The following is a 26,270-nucleotide window of genomic DNA, read 5'->3' as shown; positions in this document are numbered from 1 at the left end:
CCTCGAGTCAGGAAGACTTACGAAGAGACTTGTGCAGTAGACTGGTCGAGAGTGGTGAGGGCTTGAATTAGGGTGGGATAGAGAGTGAGTAAAGAGACTTGGTAGAGAAAGAGTTGGCAGTGTTTGATGAGTGATTGGCTGTGGGGTGTGAGAGCGAGGAGTCAACAATAACTCCAGGGTTGCCCATCTGGATGCCTGAGGGATGGCAGTCCCCTTGACAGACATTGGTCACCCAGCCAGAAAGTAGGAAGGCTCTGACTCTGATCTGGGTCTTGTGGTTCATGATCACCCTGGTCTCATTCTGTGGGCTCTGCTAGTATTGGTTTGTCCACCTAAAAGTATCTCCCTGCCTTGGGCGAGTTGATCTTTGAGGGCCCTTCCTTTTAACATTCTGGAGTCTCCCTCATCAATTTCTTTTCTTAAAAGAGAGAAAATGCTTCTGTTCTTGGACTGAATCCCTTTATATCTGTATCCTTTCTCCCACGGGGCCCTTTTTCTTTCTCTTGTTTCCTTTCCTGCCTATCCTTTTTTCATTGTGACAGGCTGACCCTGCGTGGTATGATATCAGTGTGCTAAATTTGTAATTAAAGGACCTGGGTTCCAATCCTGTCCCAGGTGATATTTTTCTGTGACTTTGGGCAAATAGCTTCTGGTGACTCACTTGCCCATTTGGTAAAGGAGGTACTTGGACTAGATGGTTTCCTTCCAATTCGAAGAGTCCTATAAATAGCTGCAGCTACATTTTGAAAAAGCCACAAAAGGTTTTTTAGTGATGACGTTGGAAGCCAGCCTGCCCGGTTCTGTGCAGCCTAGTAAGTAGGCTTGAGAACACCCCATTTACCTAGCTCTGGCTCCAGGCAGAGAGAGCACGTGGCCCTGGGTGGGCAAAAAGAGATTGTGAACCTATCTTTTGCTTCATTAGGTAGTTAGCAAGAAGGATGCATCTTAAGGAAAACTGTGATTATGGGATAGTCTCAGAAGCACAGGACTAAATGGAGCTTAACCAGAAGTTAGACTGAATTGGTTCACAAAGCTAGCTTCAAGGGTAGGGTGTAAAGTTAGTAACCCTGGATCACAAAATCGGGAAGACTGACTTATTAACATTCTTGGATGGCTTTTAATAGTTGAGGCAGAAAAAATTTTCATGGACTTGGAAATACCTTTCTGTGTCTGTGACAGATCATAGGATTGTAGATAGAAACAAGAAGGGGGCCTTCTAGGCTACCTAGTTCACTCTCCATCATTTAATAGGGGAGAACCGGAGTCCAGGGACATTGCCCAAGGTCACAGAGGTTTAGGAAATGGTAAAGGCAAATGGAGCCTTGTCAACACACCTGCCTCTCTATACGAAGAAATGAAGACACACAAAGTGAAACGTTTCTTTTTTCACTTGGAGTCCAACTTTTTGAAATCCTTCTGCACAAAAGCAGAATTCAACTAGATTTGAAATTTTTGCTGCTTTTGGAAACTAGATACCTAATAGCTCACAATTATGTAGCTCTTGAGATTTACAAAGTGATTTGTAAATATTATGTCGTTTGGTCACCACAGCGTCCTTTAGGGGCTCCAGACATCATCATTTTACAGATGGTGAGAAAATTGAGGCTGAGAAGGGGCTAGGTGATTTCCCTGGAGTCACAACCTGGGAAATGTCTGAGAAAGAATTTGAATTCACCTCTTTTTGCTAGAGGTCCTGCACTTCATTTACTATTCCAGGCAGACAATGAAAATGACTAAAACCCCGGGCCTAGTTAAAACTAGACAATAGAGTTTGTTCGTGGCTTCCTATTCCCTCTTTGTTGTCAGCTGAATCTGTGAAGGAGTTATTTAATTGTTGGCTCTTGGGGCTCTTATTGAGGAGATCAGTAACTAAGAGGTTAGGAGAGCTAGAAAAGGGAAATAGTAGAAATAGAAATAACTATTGTCTACTGAAGGATTTGGGGGAAAAGGAGATTTTTTAAAAAAAGTTTAGTAATAATTGAGTAGTACAAATGATTGTTGTAGTAATAAGAGTAGGACCTGTTATCTGCTTCTGATCTCGGTTGAGTACTTGGGGCCTATCACATTTTCTAATGAAACAACCAGTCATAATTTAATACCACTACGCAGAGTAGAAACAGACTTTTCTTGCTTTGAGGAGGTCTGAAAGCAGGTCTAGAGGGCCTGTACAAAAGAGGAGCAGACAGGATTTTATCTACAGGAAAAGCAGGGCAATCCCCTCTGGTTAGGGTCTAAATGCATAATGAACTTTAGCACCCCAGCTGTCTTCTGTAAGGGAACTCTGTGCAGTCTTTCTGTCCTGATACTTCCTGAAGGCTAATAGTTTCAAGATCTTTCTCTGTTCACAAGTTATCTCGATATTCTACATGGAGGTGAGTAAGGTTGTTTTCCAGAAATGCTGATTCTGAGTGCTGGACCTGCACTTCAGCACAGGGCAGCAGCATTGGGTGGGGCAGGGTGAAGGACCTCAAGGATTCTTTACTGGTGCAGTGGTTTTTCTGCCCACTGAGCTGGTCACTGACACACCCTCTGTGCCAATAAACAGTTTGCTCAAGTGACTTACTTAAAGCTAGGTAAAAACTAAAGTTGCGAATTCTTTTTCTGTCGTTATTGATTACCACCAGTGTACTTTGTATAAGAAGTAATAACTTGTTTCTTTGCCCTGATGATGAAAGGTAACCAGTGATGACAGCAAAGGAGTTTAGCCACTTCTACTTTTCTGTACCAAGAACCAGACAGAGCAGGCCCAGCACCCCACTCCTAGGGGAGAGAGCCCAGTACCAGGGAAACTGTCTGGGTGTCTCGTGAAAATCTTATTTTAACCTAGAAATTAGAAACAAGGTATGCTTTTAAAAAAAAGCCTTACTACTTAATAATCCCAAGAGATCATCTTGAAAATCCATTTTTAGATAATTTAGGTGAAACTTCACATCTGGTTTTGAAGTTCTAGTTCAGATAGTTTCCAGGGTATGAAAAGGTTATAGTCACAAAGTTCATTTATGAGTTTTGGGAATATATGTATTGATTATGTAGGTTCTGTCAACTTTTGATCCGTAGTTTGGAACTCAAATCACATTTTCTCAGAGAAATGATGTTATAAGTGGTAGTTAGGTTTCCAGGCCAGCATACTAATTAACCCATAAATAACTAAGATAGTGCACATTTACAAAGAAAAAATGAAAGGCACTTTTGTGGGGTCACCTTTTAGTCATCATAAAGTGTATTTGATCATAAAGGACCTAGAAGAACACTTATTAAAAAGATACAGTTTCCTGCCGTTTAAATACTGATATTTCAAGCAAAATCAATAAAACAGAATTAGAAGTACATAGTTGTAAATTTTATATAGAATGCTGGTGGTTAGGAATAGCAGGTATTAATTAGGAGAGAAATCTAGGCAAAATTAGAAGGGACCTCCAACCTTCTTTCAGAACTTCTTCTATTCTTAGCCCATCTCAAATGATTTCTTAGCGTTAGTGCTGGCAACATAAGCACCTAATAAATGCTTTCTAGGTCTTTCCAGAAAGTGGGGGGGAGAGAAAGAGAGAGTGAGTGTGAGAGTGTGTGTGTGTGTGTGTGTGTGTGTGTGTGTGTGTGTGTGTGTGTGTGTGTGTGTGTGTTTTGCCTCTCCACTTGTTTACTCCTTGATCCTTTATAGGTTTCTTTCTATGCCAATTAGCTGAAATTCTTCCCAATAAAATTGCCTCCTAATTGTCAGATCCCGTTAGCTTTTCTGAGTCCCAAGTTCTCCTTGACTTCTCTGTAGCATTAACTAACCAGTCTTTCCTTCTTGAAGTGCAAATCCTCCATCATCTCTGATTCCCTTCCTCTCTCCATTCCTTTTGGTGACTCTTAAAGTTCTGTCATCATCATCATCATCTCTTTTTATTACTTCTCTTGGTGATCTCTGCAACTAAACTCCTGTGCCTTTGACCGTGATCTATGTCGGAACGACCTGCAAGTTATATTTTCATTCCCAGCTTTTCTTCTGAAGTCCATCCCCAGATTTTCATCTTCTTTCTAGACATCTCCTGCTGTATATCCAGCTAGTACCTTAAACTCCACAGTCCTAAAACTGAACTTGTCACTTCTTTCTCATCTAGGTGTGAGGCACCTTTGCTTGTTTATTATTTGTTTGCTCAGCTGCCTACTAAGTTTTCTGTTTGTTAACACTTGTATTCATTTGGATTAAAGAGACAAGGTTTTTAGCCAAGAGTGATATAGTTGTCACAGGTAGTAGAGAGGAGCTGATGACCACGTGACAGTCTGTCCTACAGGTCTGGTTGTCCATTAAAAGTAATAAAGGAACACTTGCTTCACAGAGCATGGTATGACTCCCCTTCCCCCATATCCAGCTAGCTTCCTGGTTCTATTATTTGTACTTCCTCCATTTCTTGTACATTTACCCTTTAAGATTTCTTCTGCCAATAACTTTATTGACTTCAAGCTCTTGTTAACCTAGTCTAGATAATTGCTACAGCTTCCTGACTAGTTTCCTGAATCTTTTCCTGCTGGTTGGATTAATCTTAACTAAATCACCATTCTGATCACCGTGTCATATGGAAAAACCACAAAGAGTTCCCCTTACGGAATAAAATTCAAGCTCTGCTTGGTGTTCAAGGCCCTCTGGATCCAACTTTTCTTTCCATCCATCTCTTGCCTCTGCCTAGAGTGCTTACTTACTACTTCCTAACTTCTTCCATTTGATCTTGGCCTGTCAAACTCCTGGCCATCCTCTGTCCAGATGCTGCCTCTCTACGGAATCCCAATCATTGCCACCAAAAAGTGATCTTTCTCTCCTTTGAACACTTACAGCACTTTGAATGTCTTTGACACAGTCAGAACAAACCTACCAATGTTTCTTTTTGTGTTTGCCCTTCATCCTCAAAGAGGACCATGACATCAGAGAGATGATGACATGACTTGCAGTTGACTTTGATTTAAGTGAGGAAGGGCAGTGCAAGGTCACCAGCCTCACTTTCTCCTCCAGAGCCATCAGATATTCATCAGGACAATTGAAGATGGCCCAGGATGCAGTGGGAGACCTGGCCGTTTTAAGCTAAGGTCTTTTCAGGTTTTCGCTTTGAGTGAGGTAATGCCCATTCAGTGAATAGACCTCTTTAAGAACTGAGTCAAGGGATGGCCCCTTTAATTAAAAAAAAAAAATCAAACAGAGGGGAAGACTCTTCAGGTTTACTGGCCAAAAGAAAAACAGGTACTATTTCCATTGATTCTGAGCAAGGAGAGCCCCCAAAACAGCCATTAAGTGGTGCTTGGGCAGGGACCTATTGTTGTCCAGTCTATGAGCTCCAGAGTGAATTGGGTTTGAGTCTTGGCCTTTTAGAAAGAAAGCTGGCCAGGAAACTCCAAAGAGGAGAAGGAGAAGGAGGGAGTTGGGCATAATCCCTCTTGTATCATTTTGGTCTCTGGGAGATTAGTTCCAAACTTAGCTCAGTTCCCACATCATATTGGTTCCACCAAGTTCACGTCTAGGTACGTCAGAATTGCTGAGTGATTCATTCCACTAGGCTGGATTCCAGAAGGTCACTTGGAAAGCTCAGTCCTTGCTCCTGGAGCATTGATGATTTATACTGTGCTGGCTGTAAAACTTGGCCTGGATTTTGACTTCCAGATTCCTTGGCTCGTTTTTTCACCCAAGGTGAGAGACTCGACTTCTTTCAACTAGAACTGGACAGAATTAACAAAAAGGCCAAGGACTTAGGCTTGTTTCTCAAGGGCCACATGGTCACCTCCACAGGATGTGGGAAGAAAAAGTCACCAAAAGAGGCCAAAAGAATGTACACATAAACCTTGTAGCTTATATTACAGATCTGTATACAGCGTGTCTTTTCCACAAGATCTTAGGTCCCTGGATCATAAAAAATGAGAACCTCTTTATCTTTATATCTCCCTCTTCTCACCGACATCTTCTTCCACAGTGGATTCTAAATAATCTCTTTTTGAATGAGTAAAACAATGTATGTCTTATGAGTAATTTCAAGAGTGCTAAAGGTTGATGGCAGTGCTTCCTTATAATTTCATTTTAAACAATAACTTTTCATTTCCTCTGTGTGAGTGTATCTTTGAAAGTAGTCATATATTTTTACTTAAAGTTTATCTTTGATTCAAAAATGAGCACTTTTCTTAGAAGGCTGCAAAATTCCCTCTCTCTGCAGGCCAACCAAAAGTTTTCACTGTTTGGCCATGAATTCTTTCTGTCTTTGTCTCCTAGTCTTCCCGTAGGGCCATCTCCAGTCATCCTGATCTGTGTCTTACCACTGGACCCAGATGGCTCAGGAGTAGAAAGTGAGGCTAGTGACCTTGCACAGCCCTGCCTCACTTAAATCCAAATCACTTGCATATCGTGACACCATCATCCTGATGTAATGGTCCTCTTTGAGAATGAAGGACAAGCAACAACCTAGTCACCCCTTTCTGAATAAAGATTATTAGTAAAGTGCTAACCCAGTCTCATTGGGAAAGAGGAATGCCTTTTGGCAGAACTGGAAATACCTAGTTGGGATTACATTATTTTAGTCTGGAAAAGACACTTATAAATCCTTTAATTTAAAAGGTAAAACATTTTGATGTGTCTTATCATAATTGAATTTGTATGTATATGTGTGTGTGTATATGTATGTCTGTGTATATATATGTTTTTTTTCTCTTCCAAACAGGTCAGTATATTTTAATCATCCATTCTTGACACAAAAGAAAAGGAAAAAACTGCGGTGAATGAAGAGTCCTCTACTTTTTAGCACTGTTTTTCTGCTGTAGTTGGTCTTTGAATGAGGATGACAATGGAAGAGATGAAGAATGAAGCTGAGACCACTTCTATGGTTTCTATGCCACTATATGCAGTCATGTACCCTGTGTTTAATGAGGTAAGCCAGTCAGTGTTTTAAGGTATGACCATAATACACCCCGTGTTAGCCTTTTGTCTCATGTTAGCCAGTGACTGTGACAAAGCAGCACAGGAAGGAGATACGTCGGAAGGGAAGAAGTACGCCCAGGTGCAGGGGTTTTATATTTTAGAATCTCTTCTCTCTGGATCATGTCACCTCAAAATACCTACATTGGGTATAATTCAGGTATTCCAAGTACAGAATTAGAAGTTACTGACTTGCCCTTGTGTGTCGCTTTAAGATGTTCGCAGCACTTTCCTCATAATGACTCTGAAGTAGGCATTAAAGGGGTCTTTATCCCTGTTTTACAAATGAGGACCCTGAGGTTCAGGAAAGTGAAGCAGTTTGCTTACAGAGATCACAAAAGGGAACCAGCCATTGCTGCCAGGACCCCTGCACAGATTGCTGGAGACAGAGCAGGGACTTCTGTCTCCTCGTCTTAGATAGTAGGTATACAAAAGGAGAAAAAATGCTGCTGGAACACATATTCCGAGTTTGTGACATGGGAGAGACCTAAGAGCCCATCCCCCTGCAGCCCCCTCATTTTACCAAGGAAGAACTGAGGGTCATGGGCTGTCAGTGAGTTGTCCAAGGTCATCCAGATCCTAATGTGGCTAGGCTGAGATCTGAACATTTCATTGGAAATTGGGGAATCTTTCTCATTTAGAATTAGAAATGTATATGCTATGAGCCCTGAAACAGAAAGGTAATTAGCAAATGGTGAATGCTGTTTTAGAATTTGATCTTGGAATATTTTAGCTGACTGTGTATTAATCTGGATAGATAGAAAAAAGCAAATCGGCATGGCAGATGTATGATGTCTAATGTAGTAGGGATAGAGTTTACTGATCAGACTTCAAAAGTTTTCCTTTTAAATGTACCACAAACATAATTTGCACCTGCACAGTGTTCAGAAATGTTTGAAGACTTAGTAAGCATGAGGTTATTTTTATTTTAATAGAGATAAAATCTGAGTCTAGCTTTAGAAGTAAAATAAATTATTATCGTGCCTTCACATCAGAAAGAATCTTGTTCTCACCCCACCTTGTGAACAGAACACCTTTTAATGGGTTACTCTTATCAGTTGTTAAAAGTTAATATTTAACTGTAGTCCCAATATGCACTTTACATAAATGCATTGATATGGAAAAATTAGCATTCAGTTCATTGTTTGTAGATAAAGGTGTAAAAATAATTGTAGATTTGATCACATGATAGATTCCCAGCTGTGTAAGGAGTAAACTCATTTTGAATCTGAATCATTCATTGAATGGTCTCTGGAATGTGTTGAAAGAATTAAAATTCCTTGGAAGTAGGTGTTCACTTTCACATTGGGAGTGAGGTCCTGGGTAATGGGGGTAGCCTGTACTCTTTCTGCCTTTGAAGAAATTCCTGGCTAATGGGACATACTAAGGACGAGTTTTAGAGCTATTTACTCAGAATCACAAGTCAGAAGTATTTATGTCATTATGGAAATCCAACACGAACCAGATTCATTAAGACTATGACAAGGTAGTTGAAGAGTAAGCTCGGCTAATTAGCTATTGTAAAATACAGAGTTCTAAGCAAATTGCACATACATATTTTATGAAATGGAGCTCAGGGTTACATTATGGATTAAAGGGATTCTTAGGTACCTTATGATTTGAGCTTAAATTAGAATCCTCTTGTCTGTTCCTTAAAGAATAACTATTTCCTTTCATCCTGATTAATTCCTTATCACAAAAGAAGGGAGAAATATAGATCAGAGATACTTTCTCCCCAAAAAAAGATAGACTGTACTTTCATTCCTATGCACTTTGGAGGAACTGTTTTCAAGCTAGGTAGATATTGTTTTGAAATGGTGTATTAATGAGATTTTAAGATTAAGCATAGGTTTGAAGTGATTAGAATTGATGTCCTTTATTTCATGTGATGTTCTGTTTACCTACAAATGGTATTTCCTTAATGGAAAACTGACAGCATTCCTTTTAGAAATACCTAGAATGTCGAATTTCTTAGTAGAAAAAGACATTATGTTATATTGGAAACAAACTAGCTATAGACCCAGCAGTCTGGGTTCAAATCTTGTCCTTAATGGCTGTCTCCTTTTTGACCTTGGACAAACGAGTCGCTTAGAAGGGGGTTGGACTAGATGGCCCATGAGCTTCCTTCCAGCCCTAGACCTAGGATCCTGCAGGGAGAAAATTTTCCGCTCTTGGCCCCACTAAAAATGGCTTAATGAGTAACTAGTAGTGACATTTCTTTTAACTCAATTCTGTGTCTCTCACCTTTTTTTTTCCCTGCTTAATAATACTTTCATAAAAGTTGCTTGGACTTGCTAACTTTGTATTTTACAGAAACATCTGTCTTTTGGGGGGGGGGTGTTGTTTTAGGCAGTGGGGTTAAGTGACTTGCCCAGGGTCACACAGCTAGTAAGTGTCATGTGTCTGAGGTCAGATTTGAACTCAGGTCCTCCTGAATGCAGAACCGGTGCTCTATCCACTGCACCACCAGCTGCCCCAAAACATCTGGCTTGATGGGGCTATTTTAAAATTTTTACTAGCTAATGCTAATGTACATATTATCTGAAGAGAAAAATTAAATTTACAGCTTCTCTGAAATGCAAATAAGACGTGTATTTTATGCAACCTTTTTCAGAGTGTTTTTATACCTAGTTAATTGTTTACGTGGGCTCCATGAACTATTTCTATTTCCATTTGACTAACTTTCTGCTTAGAAGGACATAAGTCTTTGGGCAACACCCATTCACTTTCTTCTCCTTTCCTGTGTCTGCGAATATCTTTCTGACATGCCTGAGTCCATCCCACCTGAATCTTCATTCTGACCCTAAGCATTGATTCACACAATTTTGCCCAGGTCACTCCTGCACAAGTAGTTTACTAGAGGAAAGAGCACATGTTTTTTGTTTGTTTTTTAATGAGGAAATTTACCCACAAACCCATGAGTTAGCTTTGTAGGTACTTAGAACTTGTTGCCAGAAAGCTTTCATTAAGATTCATCAAGAATGGTGGCTGAGGTTAAGAGAGGGAGATATTTTGATCCTGGATCTCCACCTGCCTTAGAGACCAGAAAAAAAAGCAGAGCGATAGAGGCTGCTCTCTGGATGGATGGAACTGTGTAAACTGGGCTTTCCTTTGAGGTTAGTGCTGGGCTTTGGCTTACTTAACTTTTCACAAAGGATCTGGAAGAGCTTGGGCACAGTGAACTTTTCAAGTTTGCAGATATGACGGTGAATGTTTCCAGAAAGTGAAGTGACAAAGCAGCCATGATAAACTGCAGGAAGCTCTCAGAAGTGGGCAGAAGAGTGGCCGGTGACTTAGTTGAATAAAATTAAAGATCCAGAGAAGGACGTTCAATCAGCAGCCTTTTTTTTTTTTTAATGCATGCCATAGTCAGATACTGTTGCTAGGCAGTGAGCGTACAAAAACCAAGTGGGACTTCCTCAGAGCGTTTGCAGTCTACTGGTAAGATGACATGGACACAAAGAAGGAAAGGAGGGAACAAACATTTATTAAATGCTAACTGTGCACCCAGGCACTGTGATAGGAATACAAATATAAGCAAAAAGAAACAGTTCCTACTCTCAGAGAATAGACATTCTAATGGAGGAAAACTGTACCCAGAAGGGAATTCAAAAGTGAGTAGATGGGGAATGAAGATGCACTGCGGAGGACATGGTTTAGAGGTCTGGGGGACGTCAGAGACGGCCTCTGGAGGTGAGTGAAGGCAGACTAGCCTGGGCCTCCCCAGGGGGAAGTACTCACCCAGAGGAGAAGGGGAGGATTAGGGGTGAGCCGCTGAGATGGCGAGTTGTTTCAGGGCAGAGACCCCGGGCCCTGAGGGAAGTTCCAGAATGAGCGGGCACTAGCACAGGGTGGTTTTGAAGTCCAAAGGAAGTCAGGAAAATGTGTTTCATTTGGGCAGTGTTCAGTTTGACATATTGTTGAGCTATCTGCGTTGGGAAATATATCAGCTGTTATGATGTAGTATTGGAGTTCAGGAGAGAGATTAGGTTTGGGATTTATTTATGTGGAGATGAGGCTAGACTCCACTGCCCCAGTTAAATTAAGGCCTTTCTTCAAGGTCAAACCCAGTTACTGTCTTAGTGAAATGACCTCTAAAGTCCCTTCCAGTTCAAAAATCTGTAACCTTATGAACTTACTTCACAGTCATATTTCCTTCTTTTTAGAGTATTTATCTACTCTATTCACTGGGAACTAATTATCTTACCTGATAGCTTGTCTGCCAAGAAAGTTCTGTAAGCTTATTGATAGAGACTACATCTTTCTATCTCTTCCAGAGTACCCTTGCACAAGTCAGTCAGCAAGCATTTATTAAATACCTGCTGTGTGCTGTTCACAAAATGAAACAGTTCCTAACTCTCAAGGAGCTTGCACATAATAGTTCTTTGATTAATACTTGATTGATTTTTTTTAAGGAATTGTCACTGTTTACTAGATAATAAGCTTTCTTTTCCAAACCAGGGGTTGATCATAACTTAAATTACTATAGGTTTATGCTGACCTTATACGTAGCTATCACAGAAATTAAACTCAACGATTTTCATGATCACAAAAGGAAAAGGAATCCTTGAAGCTTGAAGGAAGCTATTTAAGACCCAAAGAAGTACTTTATATAGTAGATAACTTGTTTTATAGATGTAGATATCTTTGTTTGCATATTGCCTCCCTCATTTAGTTGTAAGCTCCTTGAGGGCAGAGATTGTCTTTTGCCTCTTTTTCTGTTCCCAACACTTCACACAGTACTTGGCATATAGTAGGAGCTTAATGAATATTTGTTGGCACACTATAAATCATAAGCAAAGACATCTTCCCCTTTATTTAGCAAAATTCTCATTTGTGCTTCCCCCACTCTGATTGATTACAATATAATTTCTTGGAGAATAGGATATGTCAAGTTAATCTCATTTCCTTTTTTGACAGAGTTACTAGAGAGGTAGATCATTGGAAAATGCTATAAAAATGGGTTACTTAGATGTTAACCAAGTACTTAAATCTCTTGTGGTCTCAGTGCCAGACAATAGAAAAATTTGGTGGATTTGGTTAATAATTGAATGATTGGACCCAAAGAGTAGGCATTAATGGTTCCATATCAAGTTAGTGCTATTTAAAATTTTACAGTACTTTGGGTGAAGGTATAGCTGACATTCTTGTCAAATCAGTAGGTAACAAAAAGCCATGAGGGATAGCCCACACAGACTGATCCGAAAAGGATGTGGAAAGATTGTGACATGATGCAGAGGTGATTGTTCACAGGAAGGACTCCAGCTGGGATCCTCTTCAGTTCATCCTAGGGCTTTTTCCTCCAGTCTCATCCTCCTATACCCTTCTAAAGGCTTTGATACTGGTAATCACTGTCCTTTTTGATCTGCATTCTGCCCCCTAACTTCTTGGAGACTGCTCTGCCCTGGTTCCTGTCTGACCTTTTTTTTTTTTCTTCACACAATTTTCTTATGCTTACCTTTTTTTTACTTTGTATTCTAGCCAAATTCTACTGTTAGGTTTCCTGATCTCATCCTGTCCTCTCACTTTTATGCATTCCTACAGACAGGCCATCTTCCTAGTAAAGTGATTATTGTCTTCTTTCCTAGGCCAGCGTGTTTGGGCTCTTGCTGCACTTCACAGTATCTTTCAGTCTTGAGAGCTTGTAGATGCCCACATTACAAGTTAAGAATGCCACATTATTTACAGGGAGATTAATAGTTTATTTTACTTACTTCGATGCACATTTTCTTATGTTTGGAGTCAAACATTTTCTATGCCTCAAGGGATTAATAATAATATTCATTGTACAGTATGAGATATGCTCATGGCTTTTGTTGAAACGCTTTACTCTGTAAGACTTATAAAGGCAGCAGTATTTTCCAGCATTTAATGTTGTTCTAATAAGAACAGATGCAGCCTGGTTTTGTTGACTTAACTAGCTTCTTCATTGTCCTTAGGGGCAGGAGAAACCTGCACCCAGATGAAGTTGTAGGTTGTTTTGAGGTTGGTCATTATGCTTATACAGATGAAATGGTTTTTGTAAAAAGAGTACATTATGTGATTTTTGGACGTAAAACAAAATAGAATCTGTCAGGCTTATGAATAAGCACAGTTATCCTGAAATTATGAATTTTATATTTGATATTAGAAATAACAGATTGATTTAAAGTCATGATCCAGCCTCTTATGTCACTGTTCAATTCACTACTTATTTATTTATTATTTATTTTTGGTTTTTTGGCTAGGCAGTGGGGTTAAGTGACTTGCCCAGGGTCACACAGCTAGTAAGTGTTATGTGTCTGAGGCCGGATTTGAACTCAGGTTGTCCTGAATCCAGGGCCGGTGCTCTATCCACTGCGCCATCTAGCTGCCCCCAATTCACTATTTATTAAGTGCCTAATGTATGCTAGGCTCTGCAGGATGCAGAGATGAATAGGATACTGCTTACACAAATACAGTAAGCTCTTCTTTAACAAAATATGTACAGTTCCAAAAATCACTTTACTGTGCAAAATTGCAATGAAAAACCACAGGGCTTATGGGGGAAAAAGAGGTCAGGGGCATAATGCTTAAATACTTACTGACACATTAAAAAAAGATAGGAACCTAGTCAAGATGACAGCACAGTTTTATACATGTTAAATGTTTAAGAGATACATAAATACTCTAATAAAAAGTGGCAGTGTTTGTGGTCTCGGGCTACTCCTCCCTGAGCCCAGGTTCCCACAGAGCCCAGGCTGGCAAAGCCTCACACAAGTTAAGCAGGCCTCAACTGAGGGCCAGAGGCCATGGCAGAAGGTTGGAGAGGAGATGGTATAGACCAGCCCTTCTCTGCCCCCAGCTCCTGCTACATCTGCAGATATACTGGAAATACAGCCCTTTACCTTGAAAAAAGACCAGAAGTTTGCTTATGAAAATGGAGATTGGAAGGGATGCATCTTATGAGTTATTGTACAGTTTTCTGCATTCTTGCTGTTTCTTGATAATGAAATCATGTATAAGCAAACAGAAAATTTGTGTTATGCTTTAATTGTTCTCTAATCAGTCACAGAACAAATTCATGTTTTCAAAACAAGCATTACGGCAGAACTAACTGTACTGTAATTCAAAATAGAATGTAAATTCTTTTGAGAGAAGTACCCAATGTGATAGAGAACCAAGAAGAGAGTGAAGTATATGTCCACAAGTAACCCAGATAGCTATCTCCTTTATCAGGGCTATGTGTCAACTAAGGTAAAGGATTCTTTTGAATTTTACCTGTTTTTTTTTTCCCTTTCCATTGAAAAGCTAAGAAGCAGTGTCACAGGAGTAGTTAGGAGGCAAGAAAAGAAACCAGAAATATTAAGTAGTATTTTTTTCTTTCAATTTAGATCTGTGGCCATGAGTGTTTCATCAAATATTTGATCAAGCAGAACTTTACCAGTAGCTACCAGATACTCCTCAAACCCAATGAGTTATTTAATTCTAACCCTGGCAGAAAGGAATTTCCCATGAACCAAGGAAAAGTATTAGTTCTGCTAAAAGACTTTTCTCCTTAAAATGTAATAGAATATAATTTTCTAACAGAAGTATGGAACACTTGGCCAAGCATGTTGGTTTTAAACTAAAGGACGGATCTAAAACTTTATTAGTTACAAGTTAAATATTCATCTTTTATTTTAAAATATTAATAAAGAAAAAAAGCTTTATTATCTGTAATTCTTGGTGGCTCTTTGATGACAATTTTGTGTAGATAAGCTGTTGATTCAGTGCCCTGTTGACAGTTTAAGGACATTGACAAGAATTGTTGCTAATTGAATTATGGTTACAGCAAAGTGATTACTGTAGAATTAAGATTCAGATAGGTCACGTATGCTCTCTTAAATAAATTGGCATTACTAATGACTTTAAACTTTTATTACAGCTAGAACGAGTAAATCTGTCTGCAGCTCAGACACTGAGAGCAGCTTTCATCAAGGTGAGAAGCTCATAATTTATTAGAATGATTAAAATAAGTTATTTATGAGTTAAAGCCATTGCATAATCATTGCTGACTTTCCCTTTTAATGAAAAACCTTTTTGCCTTTGCTTTGGACTTCACTACAGAGGGGGAGGGAAATAGAAGGAGAATAGGATTTTAAAGCCTTTCTCCCCTTCATTAACTCTTCATTGCCTAGTCACCTAGTGCTTTAGGTGTTGGTTTCTTTTCAGTGTTTCTCTCCTTAAGGAGTATATTAGTGATATTATCATGATTTGAATGGAAACAACTTCTTTGTAGAATTACATCACAGAAGACAATGGTCCTTGACAGTGTTTACTAAAAGGCAATGGTTTGTTAAACTCTAAAACTGTTTTAAGTGGGAAAGAAGATAAGTGTTTTCATTAGCCTAAGGACATTTTTAGGGTTTGTGGTGTGGAAGTACAAAATCTGTTTTCTCTTCCTCTCACCACAACCACCAAAAAAAAAAAGAAGAAAAATGAAAATTTCTTCTAAGAAATATGCATAATTAAGCAAAACAAATTCCTCCAGTGGATGTACACAAAAACACATATGTCTTATTCTGTACCCTAAATCCATCACCTTTGTCAGGAGGTGGATAGTGTGTTTCATCATTATTTCTCTGGAATCATTAGTGGTCATTGTGTTTATCAGAATTCTTACAGCTTTCAGCATTTGTTGATATGCTAATTGTTGTCATTGTATAAATTGTCCTAGTTCTGCTCAGTTAATTTTTCATCACTCATTTTTATAATGCTGATATTATATAAATTTTTCACCTGTTTTGCTCACTTTGCTTCAGTTCATATAAGTCTTTCCATGTCTTTTTTGAAACCACCTCTTTTCTCTTTTAGTACAGCATACTAACACTCTAGCTCATTCATATCCTACAACTTATTCAGCCATTCCTCAGTTGTTAGACATCTCTTACTTTCCAGGTTTTTTTGCCACTACAGAAAAGATTACTATTTATATTGTCTTTTTTTGCATGAAGTACACTTGTCATTGGGTATGAGACTTTACTGTTTCTTCAGGTTGGTGTGATTTTTAAAGTAATACATTGATTAAAATTATCAAGTTTTCATTTGGATTCAGGCACATCATATTTCACTAATGACTAAAAATCATCCAGATAAATTTTTTTTTATGGTATATCAGATTGAGTTCTTGATATCACCAAATGCCTTGCCTTACTATCTCTTCCCACAAGTCTGTTTAAGTTAAGCATAATGTTTTAAAATACTGGGTTTTTTTTTTAATACTTAGTATATCAAAAGCAGAGATGCAATTAATCTTAAAGGGTCATAAAGTCATATAAATTTTAGATCTTAGAATCTTAGAAATCAGTCATAGAAATGTCATGAATTGGAGAATGGCTAAACAATTGTGATACATAAATGTAATGGAATATTTTTGTGCTGTAAAAACTGATGAATGAGGTGAATACAGAGGACATGGTGAGATCCACGGGAAACAATGCAGTGAAGTCAGAGCCAAGAAAACGCTTGGCACAATGATGGCAACAATGTGAATGGACAGAACAGCTACACATGAGGAAGCTAAAGTGAATGCAGTCAAATTCTAAAGCTCAATCAGGACTCCAGAGATAGGAGAGGAGGCCACCAACCCCCGCCCCTTCCTGGACATGGGAAGGCCATCGCTGTTGCACATGTTTTAAAGTCTTCAATGTATTTGATTGACTATGCTAATTTTTTTTCTTTTTCTTTTTTTTTTTGGTTGGGGGGAATTTAAAAAATATTATATAGGATGTCTCTCAGATGGATACTGAGAACTATGATGATGTAAAAAAAAAGACATCAATAAAAAGGTTTTTTTTAAATTAAGCATATTTTTTCATGATTGCAAGAGTGTGCCATCATGTGATAAGATCTCAGGATGCTGTTTCCCTGCTGTGGATAGATAGTGTATTGACTATAATTTTTGAATAGCATATTTTCTCTAGAAATTAGCATGACTTTAGCTGTGACTTTACAACCTTGTGTTACCATCCCTTTGGTTCATATGCAATACCAATTTAGAACAAAAAGAGATCTTGGAAAACATCTCAACCACAGATTCTTAACCTGGGATCCATTAAATTTTTTTTTTAATGCTGATAACTGTATTTTAGTTAAGTGGTTTACTTTGTCAGCCTGTGCATTTAAAAGCATTATTTTGAGAATGGGCCCAGAGGCTTCACCAAGCTGACTGCCAAAGGGCTCCATGACACAAAAAAAAAAGGTCTTCGAAAACACCAAACTAGAACCACCCTTTCATTTTAGATGAAGAAGCTTTGATCCAGAAAAAGCAAATGATTTGTGTCTGCTTTTTTCCTCTTAGGTATTTTACCTATAATTAGGATAGCCCTTGCCTGGTGCTCAATGTTATACCAGAGTTCTGGCTATTTGTAGCTATCCAGTAGACTTTTCCCAGGCGTGGGAAATGTTATGATGGATATAGCATTATTTTGCCACTGTATCACTGTTGAGTAACTGATTTTTCATGAGACTTAGACATTATTCTCTATAAAAAGAAGATGGACCACAACCTAAAAAGTAGTGTGTTGCGAATGTAATGGTCCTATGTAGATGAATGAATTGGTAGTAAGAAATTGTCTTAACTTATACTTCATGGAATCTTCTCTCTTTTTGGAGGGGAGAGAGGACTAGACCTGTAGTTTCGTTTCAGGGAATTCCCAGTAAGGAAACTCCCTCTTCTAGTGCCAATGACATTTGCTCTGCAGCTTACAAAGTTTCCCAGTTGTTGGAGCACTAAGAAATTCAGGCGGTAGCCCAGGATCACGAAGCCAGTTTTCTTGCAGCACTCGAGCTCAGGTCATCCTGACTCCGTGGCCTGTGAACTGTTCTCTCCTCCTTTCTGCCCCTCATGGTCTTCACAGTGATGGCCCACATTTATATAGAACTTTAAAAGTTTACAGAGGGTTTAACATGTTATCTCATGTGAGTTTCACAGTCTCCGTAGGAAATAGGTGCTGTTATCAGAGGAGGCAAGTAGGCCTCAGGAAAGTTTTTCAGTCGTGTCTTACTCTTCATGACCCCATTTGGGGTTTTCCTGGCAAAGATCCTGGAGTGGTTTGCCATTTCCTTCTCCAGATCATTTTGCAGATGAGGAAACTGAGGCAAACAGGGTTAAATGACTTGTCCAGGGTCACACAGCAAGTGTCTGAGGCCAGATTTGATCTCAGATCTTGACTCCAGGCCCAGTGCGCCACCCAGCTTCACACTAAGGTTACATAACAAATAAGCGTGTGAAATGGGATCTCAGCCCGGTGTTTCATTTTTTTTTGCTGGGAGAAGACTTTAGAAGTCATCTAGTCCTACCTGCTCATTTAATCCATGAGTACTACAAAGCCTAAAGAAATTAAGTGGTTTACTCTCGCTCTCCGACTAGGAAGTATCAGAGGGCTTCTGACTGTTAACTCTTTCTGTTACACAGTGTTGCCTCTCTTTAAACAGGATCCCTTGTTTAAGGACAGTCTTTTATATAGAGATAGATAAATGGATATGGATCTGTATTCTTATCTATGCACAGGGTGTCCCGAAAAGTCTTAGTGCAGTTTTAGTCTTTAATAGTTTAAAAATATGCTAAGACTTTGGGAACAGCCTGGATATAAAGAGATATGGTTAGTATTAGGAGTATAGGTCAATGCACATACCATGGTTAGCAGAATCCACTAGAGCATACTTTACTATTGCTTATCTTCTATCAAAATGAGTTAGTGGAAGTAATAAAAAAAAAGTAATAGCATTTGATAGCAGTCCATTTCTTGATTGAAACAAATGTAAACGTGTGTTCCTTGTTTCAGTGTACAACCTTGAAGTATGAGTTTCCTTCAGTTTAATAAAAACTAAAATACCATAATGCTAAAGGTGCAGGGGAAAACTGTGTTCTTGATGACATCAGAACTAAATTGAAGAGGTTAAAGTACGCTTGACATACATAGAGGCAAGAAAGATTGCCTTCTGAGTGAGATCATAAATGTATGCCTATCTTGGCCACTTTATACACAGATTAAGGACATGGCCAGTGAGAAATATTAAATTGGCAGACATCCCTGGAAGAAACAGTAAACCTAAAGTGTGACTTTTGAAAGAACCAAAAAAAAAAATTATAGAGCAGAAAGATAGGGCCTAACTTAAAACTTTTTATGATCAGATTTAGAATGGCTGGAAGATTTTGTTGCCTTTGGGAGGATAAGGAATAGCACGTGACCTGAAAGTCCATCAGTGGGACATTCTTAGGCAGTAGTCAGAGATTGTAGTGATAATCTGAAAGCCAGACAAGGAAATGATATCCTCAGGACAGAAACAGTGGGAGAAATGGAAACGACTTTGGGAAAGTAGTTAAGGACTCTGTTACTCCAACAAAATCTATCGAAAACATTCAGTGTCATTTTCTGAAATTGTTAATAGTGGATGTTGAAATATTGGACAAGCTGTAGATGTAAATGCCAGCGTGATCCTGCGTCCAAAATATAGTCTTGAAAAACTGTATAAATTAAGGGGGAAAGGGTGTCAAGTCAGAAGTAGGAGACTTTTTGTTGGTTTTGCTCTTCGAGAGTATAAGTCAGTATTTTTTCTCTCAGGTAGAAAATGGGTGGGTAACGGTAGTGAAAAGTTGCACTGATGCAGAAACAATGGTAGAACTCCAGAAATGATTGCCGTCTCGATAAAAGGGCTACAGGTGCACCTAGTGGGTATCTGGTGGGCTTCAGAAAGCCCAGTCGTGCAGACAGATTGTACCTCAAAGCTCAGTTTTGGCTTCGAAATGCTCATTTGTTTTCTCTGTTTCAATTTTAACTTTCTCCTTGATCTAGGCTGAAAAAGAAAACCCAGGTCTCACCCAGGACATCATTATGAAAATTCTGGAGAAAAAAAGCGTAGAAGTTAACTTCACAGAGTCCCTTCTTCGTATGGCAGCTGATGATGTAGAAGGTATCAGATATCAGAACCTACGTTTATAATTTGTGCCTAGAAATTTCTGAATAGTATTTCCCTAAGAGTAATGAATCTAGTTAAAGAGACTTGATTTTTTGGAAAAGAAGCTATGTGGAATTAAAAAAAAAAACCTGAATTTTTCATTGAGACATTTACTCTATTAATGCTTTTTCAATCACTGAGCTATTAGCAAAGTTCACTAAAAGATAACATATAGATTTTTGTTAGAACTTAGCTATTTAATAGAACAATTAAGTTCTGATCTTGCCCTTATAAGAGGGGATTTTTTTTCCTTTTTGTTTTTATTAATTTATTTTTACTTTTCATTTCCATAATTTACTTCTGTAAGCTTTTAAGTTTTAAATTTTCTCCCCCTTTCTCCTCTCCTCCCTCCCCAAGATGGTATGCAATCTGATATAGGCTCTACATATTCATTCCTATTAAACATATTTTCACATTAGTCATGTTGTAAAGAAGAATTAGAACCAATAAGAGGAACCATGAGAAAGAAGAAACAACAAAACAGAAGGAAAAAAAGAGCAAATAGTATGCTTCAATCTGCATTCAAACTCCACAGTTCTTTCTGGATGTGGATAACATATGATAGATCCTTGTATTACTGAGAAAAGCTACGTATCTAACGTGGCTGTTACTATGTGCAGTGTTCTTCTGGTTCTGCTCACTTTACTCAGCCTCAGTCCATACAAGATTTTGAGATTTTTCTGAAGTCTGCTTACTCATCATTTCTTATAGCACAGTAATATTCCATTACATTCATGTACCACAACTTGCTCAGTATTCCCCAATTGATGGGCATCCCCTCGATTTCCAGTTCTTTACCACCACAAAAAGAGCTGCTATAAATATTTTTATATATGTGGGTCCTTTTCCCATTTATATGATCTCTTTGGGATACAGCCCTAAAAGTGCTATTGCTGGTGTCAAAGGATATGCACATTTTTATAGCCCTTTGGGCATAGTTCCAAATTGCTCTTCAAAATGGTTGGATTGGTTCACAACTCTGCCAACAATGCATTAATGTTCCAATTTTCCCACGTCCTCTCCAACATTTATCATTTTCCTGTTTTGTCACGTTAGCTAGTCTGATAGGTGTGATGTGGTACCTCAGAGTTGTTTTGATTTACATGTCTCTAATCAATAGTAATTTAGAGCATTTTTTCACGTGACGATAGCTTTAATTTCTTCATCTGAAAACTGCCTGTTCATATCCTTTGACCAGCTATCAATTCAGGAATGACTTGTCTTATAAATTTGACTCAGTTCTCTATGTATTTTAGAAATGAGGCCCTTATCAAAGACACATTGTAAAAATTCTGTCCTAGTTTTCTGCTTTCCTTCCAACCTTAGTTTCATTGACTTTGTGCAAAAACTTTTCAATTTACTGTAATCATCGAGGGGATTTCAATATACATATTGACTCTCCCCTCAAACACCCTTCGCTGTTAAGCTCCTCAACCTTCTCATTTCCCTTAACCTACTCTTCCATCCTACCTGATCCACATACAAAAATGGTCATATCCTTGATCTTGCCATCACCTCTGTATTCAGGAACTCTGAATTCCCCTTATCTGACCATAATCAGGCTTTCTATGTCTTGTTCTGCTTTCCCTTGCAAAACCCTGCTCTGTATCTGCGCAGTGACCTCCCATCCCTTGACCCCTCAGTTATCTCCCAGATCAGCACTTGTGCGCTAGCCAGTCTCTCCTCTTTTCTTTATCTCAAACCTTTAATGAACCAGGTCAATTTTACCCTTCAGTCCCTGGCCCTCTTATCATATTGCTGATTGCACCCTGCCAAAGCTCTCCTTGGATCACTCCCACCATCTACTATCTTATGTTTTTGAAAAACAAGATACTATAATTGTCTATGATTGTGACGAAGTTGAAATTCGCTCCATACATTTTTAAAACATTAGCTTCCATATGTGAAATCTTGTAGGCAGGAATATATTGGTCAGTTGGCAGTGGCAAGGAGTTTAATACTGCAGTGACCCCTTCGTGGGTCCAAGGTCGAATACTCTGTTGAAATTGGCTCTTTTCTGTTTAGTCATGCCTGTCTTCTGAAGTTCCTGTTCTGGAGAATTAGCATAGTAGGATTTGTAAAAAATAAATTTTGACTGGAGATATATAACAGCTTCAGCACAGACTTCGGCATTATTTAATTTAGCCAATGAAATGTTAATGACGAGTTTAATAGTAATAGCCAGTTAAATTCTTGATCTGACTCACTTGCAATTCAAATAAATATGGATTTCTACCTTTTAACTATGATTCACTAGATTGTAAGGTTCCTGAGTCCAGGCCTGGCATCTTTTCCCTTGTATTGTACATTTTATGTAAGATGGCTTTCTAATGAAGCTATTTATGCAACTGAAGAGCGACCTTTTATGTGCAGTGTTATTCTTGGCACTGAGATACAGGGGGATAGTTCCTGCCTTCGTGGAAGGACATCTGTTGCTGTGATATGATGCTAATACAAATAATCCTAATAAAAGTAATACACAAGTGTTTAAGATTGTTATGTAATCAGTGAAAAACTCATAGATGTGTTTGCATTAGAACTGAGGTTTGATGGATAAGTTGGATTTCTTTAGACATAGAAATGGGGAAGGTGGCATTCCAAGCATAGATGTTAAAACACACAAGCCCAAGTACCAAGGCACAGCATTGCCCTTGATGGATAGTCCAGTGTGATAAAAGTATAAAGCCTGTAGTATGGGATATGCTTGGTAAGGTAAGGTGTTTTCAGGTTGTGGCAGGCCTTAAAGGACAGTGTGAGGAGTTGGCCTGGTTTAATTTCTGTAGAGGTGTGTTCTGATCATAGCTACATCTAGAAGGCTAATCTGGTATCAGTACAAAAGAGAGTTTCAAGGGAGATAGATTTGGGGGGGGGGGAAGGGTGAGACAGTAGAGCAGGGATTAAAAGTAAGAAAAGAAATGAGAAAATCATGAATAGAGAATTAGCATCTTGGTGAAATAAACACAAAAAAGTACTGAAGAAAAGAACACCTTTAAAATTAGAACTGGACAAGTGGAAGCTAGTGATTCCATGGGACATCAAAAAACAATGAAACAAAAGTCAAAATAATGAAAAAAAATGAAGAAAATAGGAAATATCTCATAGGAAAAACAACTGATCTAGAAATGGAGATAATTTAAGAATTATTGGTCTACCTGAAAGTCATGAACAAAAAGTGCCTTGACATATTTCAAGAAATTATAAAAGAAAACTGCCCAGATAATTTAGAACCAGAGAACAAAATAGAAATTGAATATATAGGTCATCCTGCTGAAGGAAATGGCCAAAATGAAAACTCCCAGGAATATCATAGCCAAAATCCAGAACTCGCAGGTTAAGGCAATAATACTGCAGTTAGCCAGAAAGAAAGAATTCAGATACCGTACAGCGGCAGTCAGGATCACACAAGATTTAGCAGCAGCCATGGTAAAGAAGCAGATAGTTTAGAATATGATATTCCAGAAGCTAAGGAGCTAGGATTACAACCAAGAGTAACCTAACAGCCAAACTGAATGTAATTCTAGAGAGGAAAAAAAATGGATATATAATGAAACAGAGAAGTTTTAAGAATTCCTGATGACAAGGCCAAAGCTAAACAGAAAATTTGACATTCAAAGATAACACTCAAGAGAAGCATAAAAAGGTAAATATGCGTGAGAAATCATAAGGAACTTAATAAGATTAAACTTTTTGCATTCTTATGTGGAAAAGTGATACATGTAACTCCTAAGAACTTTATCATTATATAGCAGTTAGAAGGAGGCTGCGTAGACGTTATGGATGTGAGTACATTCTATTGGGATAATCTTAGAAGAAGAAATGAAATGGTGAGAGAGAGAGATTCACTGGGAGAAGGGGGAGAAGAAGGGAAGAATGGGGTAAATTATTGCACATAAAAAAGGCACATGAGAATTTTTACAGTGAGAGGAAAAAAATAGGGTCAGAGAGTGGGCAGCACTTGAACCTCACTCTCACCTAAACTGTTTCAGGGATGGAAGAATATTTATATAGATACAGCTGAGTGCAGAAATTAATTTTATCAAAACAGGAAAGTTTGGAGGGAAAAGGTATTAGAGAAAAAGGGATAGGGAAGGGGATAAGAGGGAGGGTAGATTAAGGGAGGTGCAATGATCAGAAGCAAAACAGGGAAGGGGGGAACAGGGAATAAAGAGAAGGGTAAATGAAAGATAATAAGAGTGGTGGGAAATGGCCAACAATCATAATTGAATGTGAATGGGATGAACTCACCCACAAAATGGAAAGAGAGATAGTAGAAGAGTTTAAAAAGTAGACTCCAACAAAATGTTGTTTACGAAAGACACACTTGAAATAGAAGGACAGAGAGTTAAAATAAGGGGCTGGAGCAGAATCTGTCATGCTTTAGCTGAATTTAAAAAGGCAAGGGCATCAGAATGAGAATCAAGAGGTCGAGTATCAAGGGAATCATTATGGGGGGAAAAAAAAGTGAAGGAAGGGGAATCTAGCAGTACCACAACTCAAACTATGCTACAGAGCAGTAGTCATCAAGGCAATTGGATATTGGTAAATTCAGTGGTTGATCAGTGGAATAGATTAGGTACACAGTATACAGAAACAAATGAACACTATAACCTAGTATTTGAGAAACCTAATGATCCAGACTTTTGGGGTAGAAACTCACAATTTGACAAAATCTTCTTGGAAGACTAGAAAGTAGTCTGGCAGAAACTAGACACAGACCAGTATCTTACATCATATACCAAAATAAGGTCAAAATGGATAAATGATTTAGAAATAAAAGGTGATACAAGCAAATTAGAAGAGCATGGATGAAATTACTCGTCAGATATATGGGTAGTATAAGAGTTCATGACCAAACAAAAGATATACATGTTCACAGGGATAAAATAGATAGTTGATTACATGAAATTAAAAAGGGTTTGCACAAATAAAACCAATACAGCCAAAATGGGGGGGGGAGCAGGAAACTGGGGAAATAATTTTATAGTAAGTTGCTTCGATAAAGGCCTAATTTCTCAAATATGTAGGGAATTGAGCCAAATTTATAAAATGCAAGCCATTACCTAATTGAGAGGAAGAAATCAAAAACCCTTAATAGTCATATGAAAAAAATTCTAAATCACTAATATTTAGAGAAATGCAAATTAAAACAACTCTGAGGTACCATCTCACACTCATCAGGTTGGCATATATGAAGGAAAAGGAAAATGACAAATGCTGGAGGGGATGTGGGAAAATAGGTACATTAATGCACTGTTGGTGGAGTTGTGAACTAGTCCAAACATTCTGGAAAACATTTTGGAACTGTGTCCAAAGGGCTATAAAACTTTGTATACACTTTGACCCAGCAAAACCATTCCTAGGTCTATACCCCAAAGATATCAAAGAGAAAAGGACTCATGGGTATAAAAATATTTATAGCAGCTCTTTTTTTGGTGCAAACAATTAGAAACTGAGGGGATACTCATCAGGTGGGGAATAGTCAAACAAGTTATGGTATATAAATGTAATGCAATACTATTGTATTCTGATAAACAATGAAGAAAGTGGTTTCAGAAAAACCTGAGAAGACTTATATGAACTGCTGCAAAGTGAAGTGATCAGAATCAGGAGAACAATGTACACACAGTGATATTGTAATGATAATAACTGTGAAAGACTTAGCAACTTTGATTAATACAGTAATCCATAACAATTCCAGAGGACTCGTGATGAAAAATGCTCTCCATCTCCAGCTAGAGAGCTGATAGGAGAAAAAAAAGATCTGTTTAGTCATCCACAATGGAAAAATAAGAAAGGAAAGGGCGTGGTAAATACTGTGTTTGATTCACGATATTTATTAAATGCCTGCTATATGCAAGGAAGATCGTGCACTTGGCTTTAGGAATACAGATGAGAAAACTGAACAGGTGCTGCACTCCAGAAGCTTACATTCTGCAGGAGATGGCAGTAAAATGTCTGTAAAGAAAGTCAAATCAGTTTGGCATCCAGCTCCTGCATTGAAGACTTCAGTGTTTCCATTTCTCATAAGTCACTCTAAGACACTAGTATTGTTTTGTCATATTGATTATATGTATATTCATTGTAACTGGTTGCAGATTTCAAGGAGATATTTGACAGATATTGCAAAGAGGTCAAGGAGGGTCAGAACTAAGGAAATTCCATCAAGGTTAATGGTTAGTGCCCCATAAAGGGAAATAGTTTTGATAGAATTGTAAGGACAAAAGCCAGTCTGGTATTTCTAGAAATTTAGTGGTGCAAAAAAAGAAGAGATGTTCAGGAGATATGTAGGCTGTCTGCATACATTGGAGATAAAAGTGCAGTTGGGTAGTAAAGATGGGAAAATATTTAGAGCAGGCATTTCAGAAAATGAAGTATGGAA

The 26,270-nt window shown here is 38.4% G+C and overlaps 1 protein-coding gene across 1 annotated transcript in view; it reads left to right on the top strand.

The window, feature by feature from the left end:
• Window positions 1-26,270, top strand: part of PDCD10 (programmed cell death 10) — a 49,343-nt gene that overhangs the window by 13,272 nt on the left and 9,801 nt on the right. The window contains exons 2-4 of the mRNA XM_020980131.2: window positions 6,678-6,884; window positions 14,817-14,870; window positions 19,729-19,846. Of these exons, the coding sequence (XP_020835790.1) occupies window positions 6,789-6,884; window positions 14,817-14,870; window positions 19,729-19,846 (268 nt within the window). The 5' untranslated portion in view covers window positions 6,678-6,788. The remainder of the gene's footprint in view (window positions 1-6,677; window positions 6,885-14,816; window positions 14,871-19,728; window positions 19,847-26,270) is intronic.

The sequence above is a fragment of the Phascolarctos cinereus genome, unplaced genomic scaffold, assembly GCF_003287225.1.
Source record: "Phascolarctos cinereus isolate Bilbo 61053 unplaced genomic scaffold, phaCin_HiC Scaffold_7;HRSCAF=346, whole genome shotgun sequence".
Taxonomy (NCBI): domain Eukaryota; kingdom Metazoa; phylum Chordata; class Mammalia; order Diprotodontia; family Phascolarctidae; genus Phascolarctos; species Phascolarctos cinereus.
This window is presented reverse-complemented; position numbering and strand designations above follow the sequence as displayed.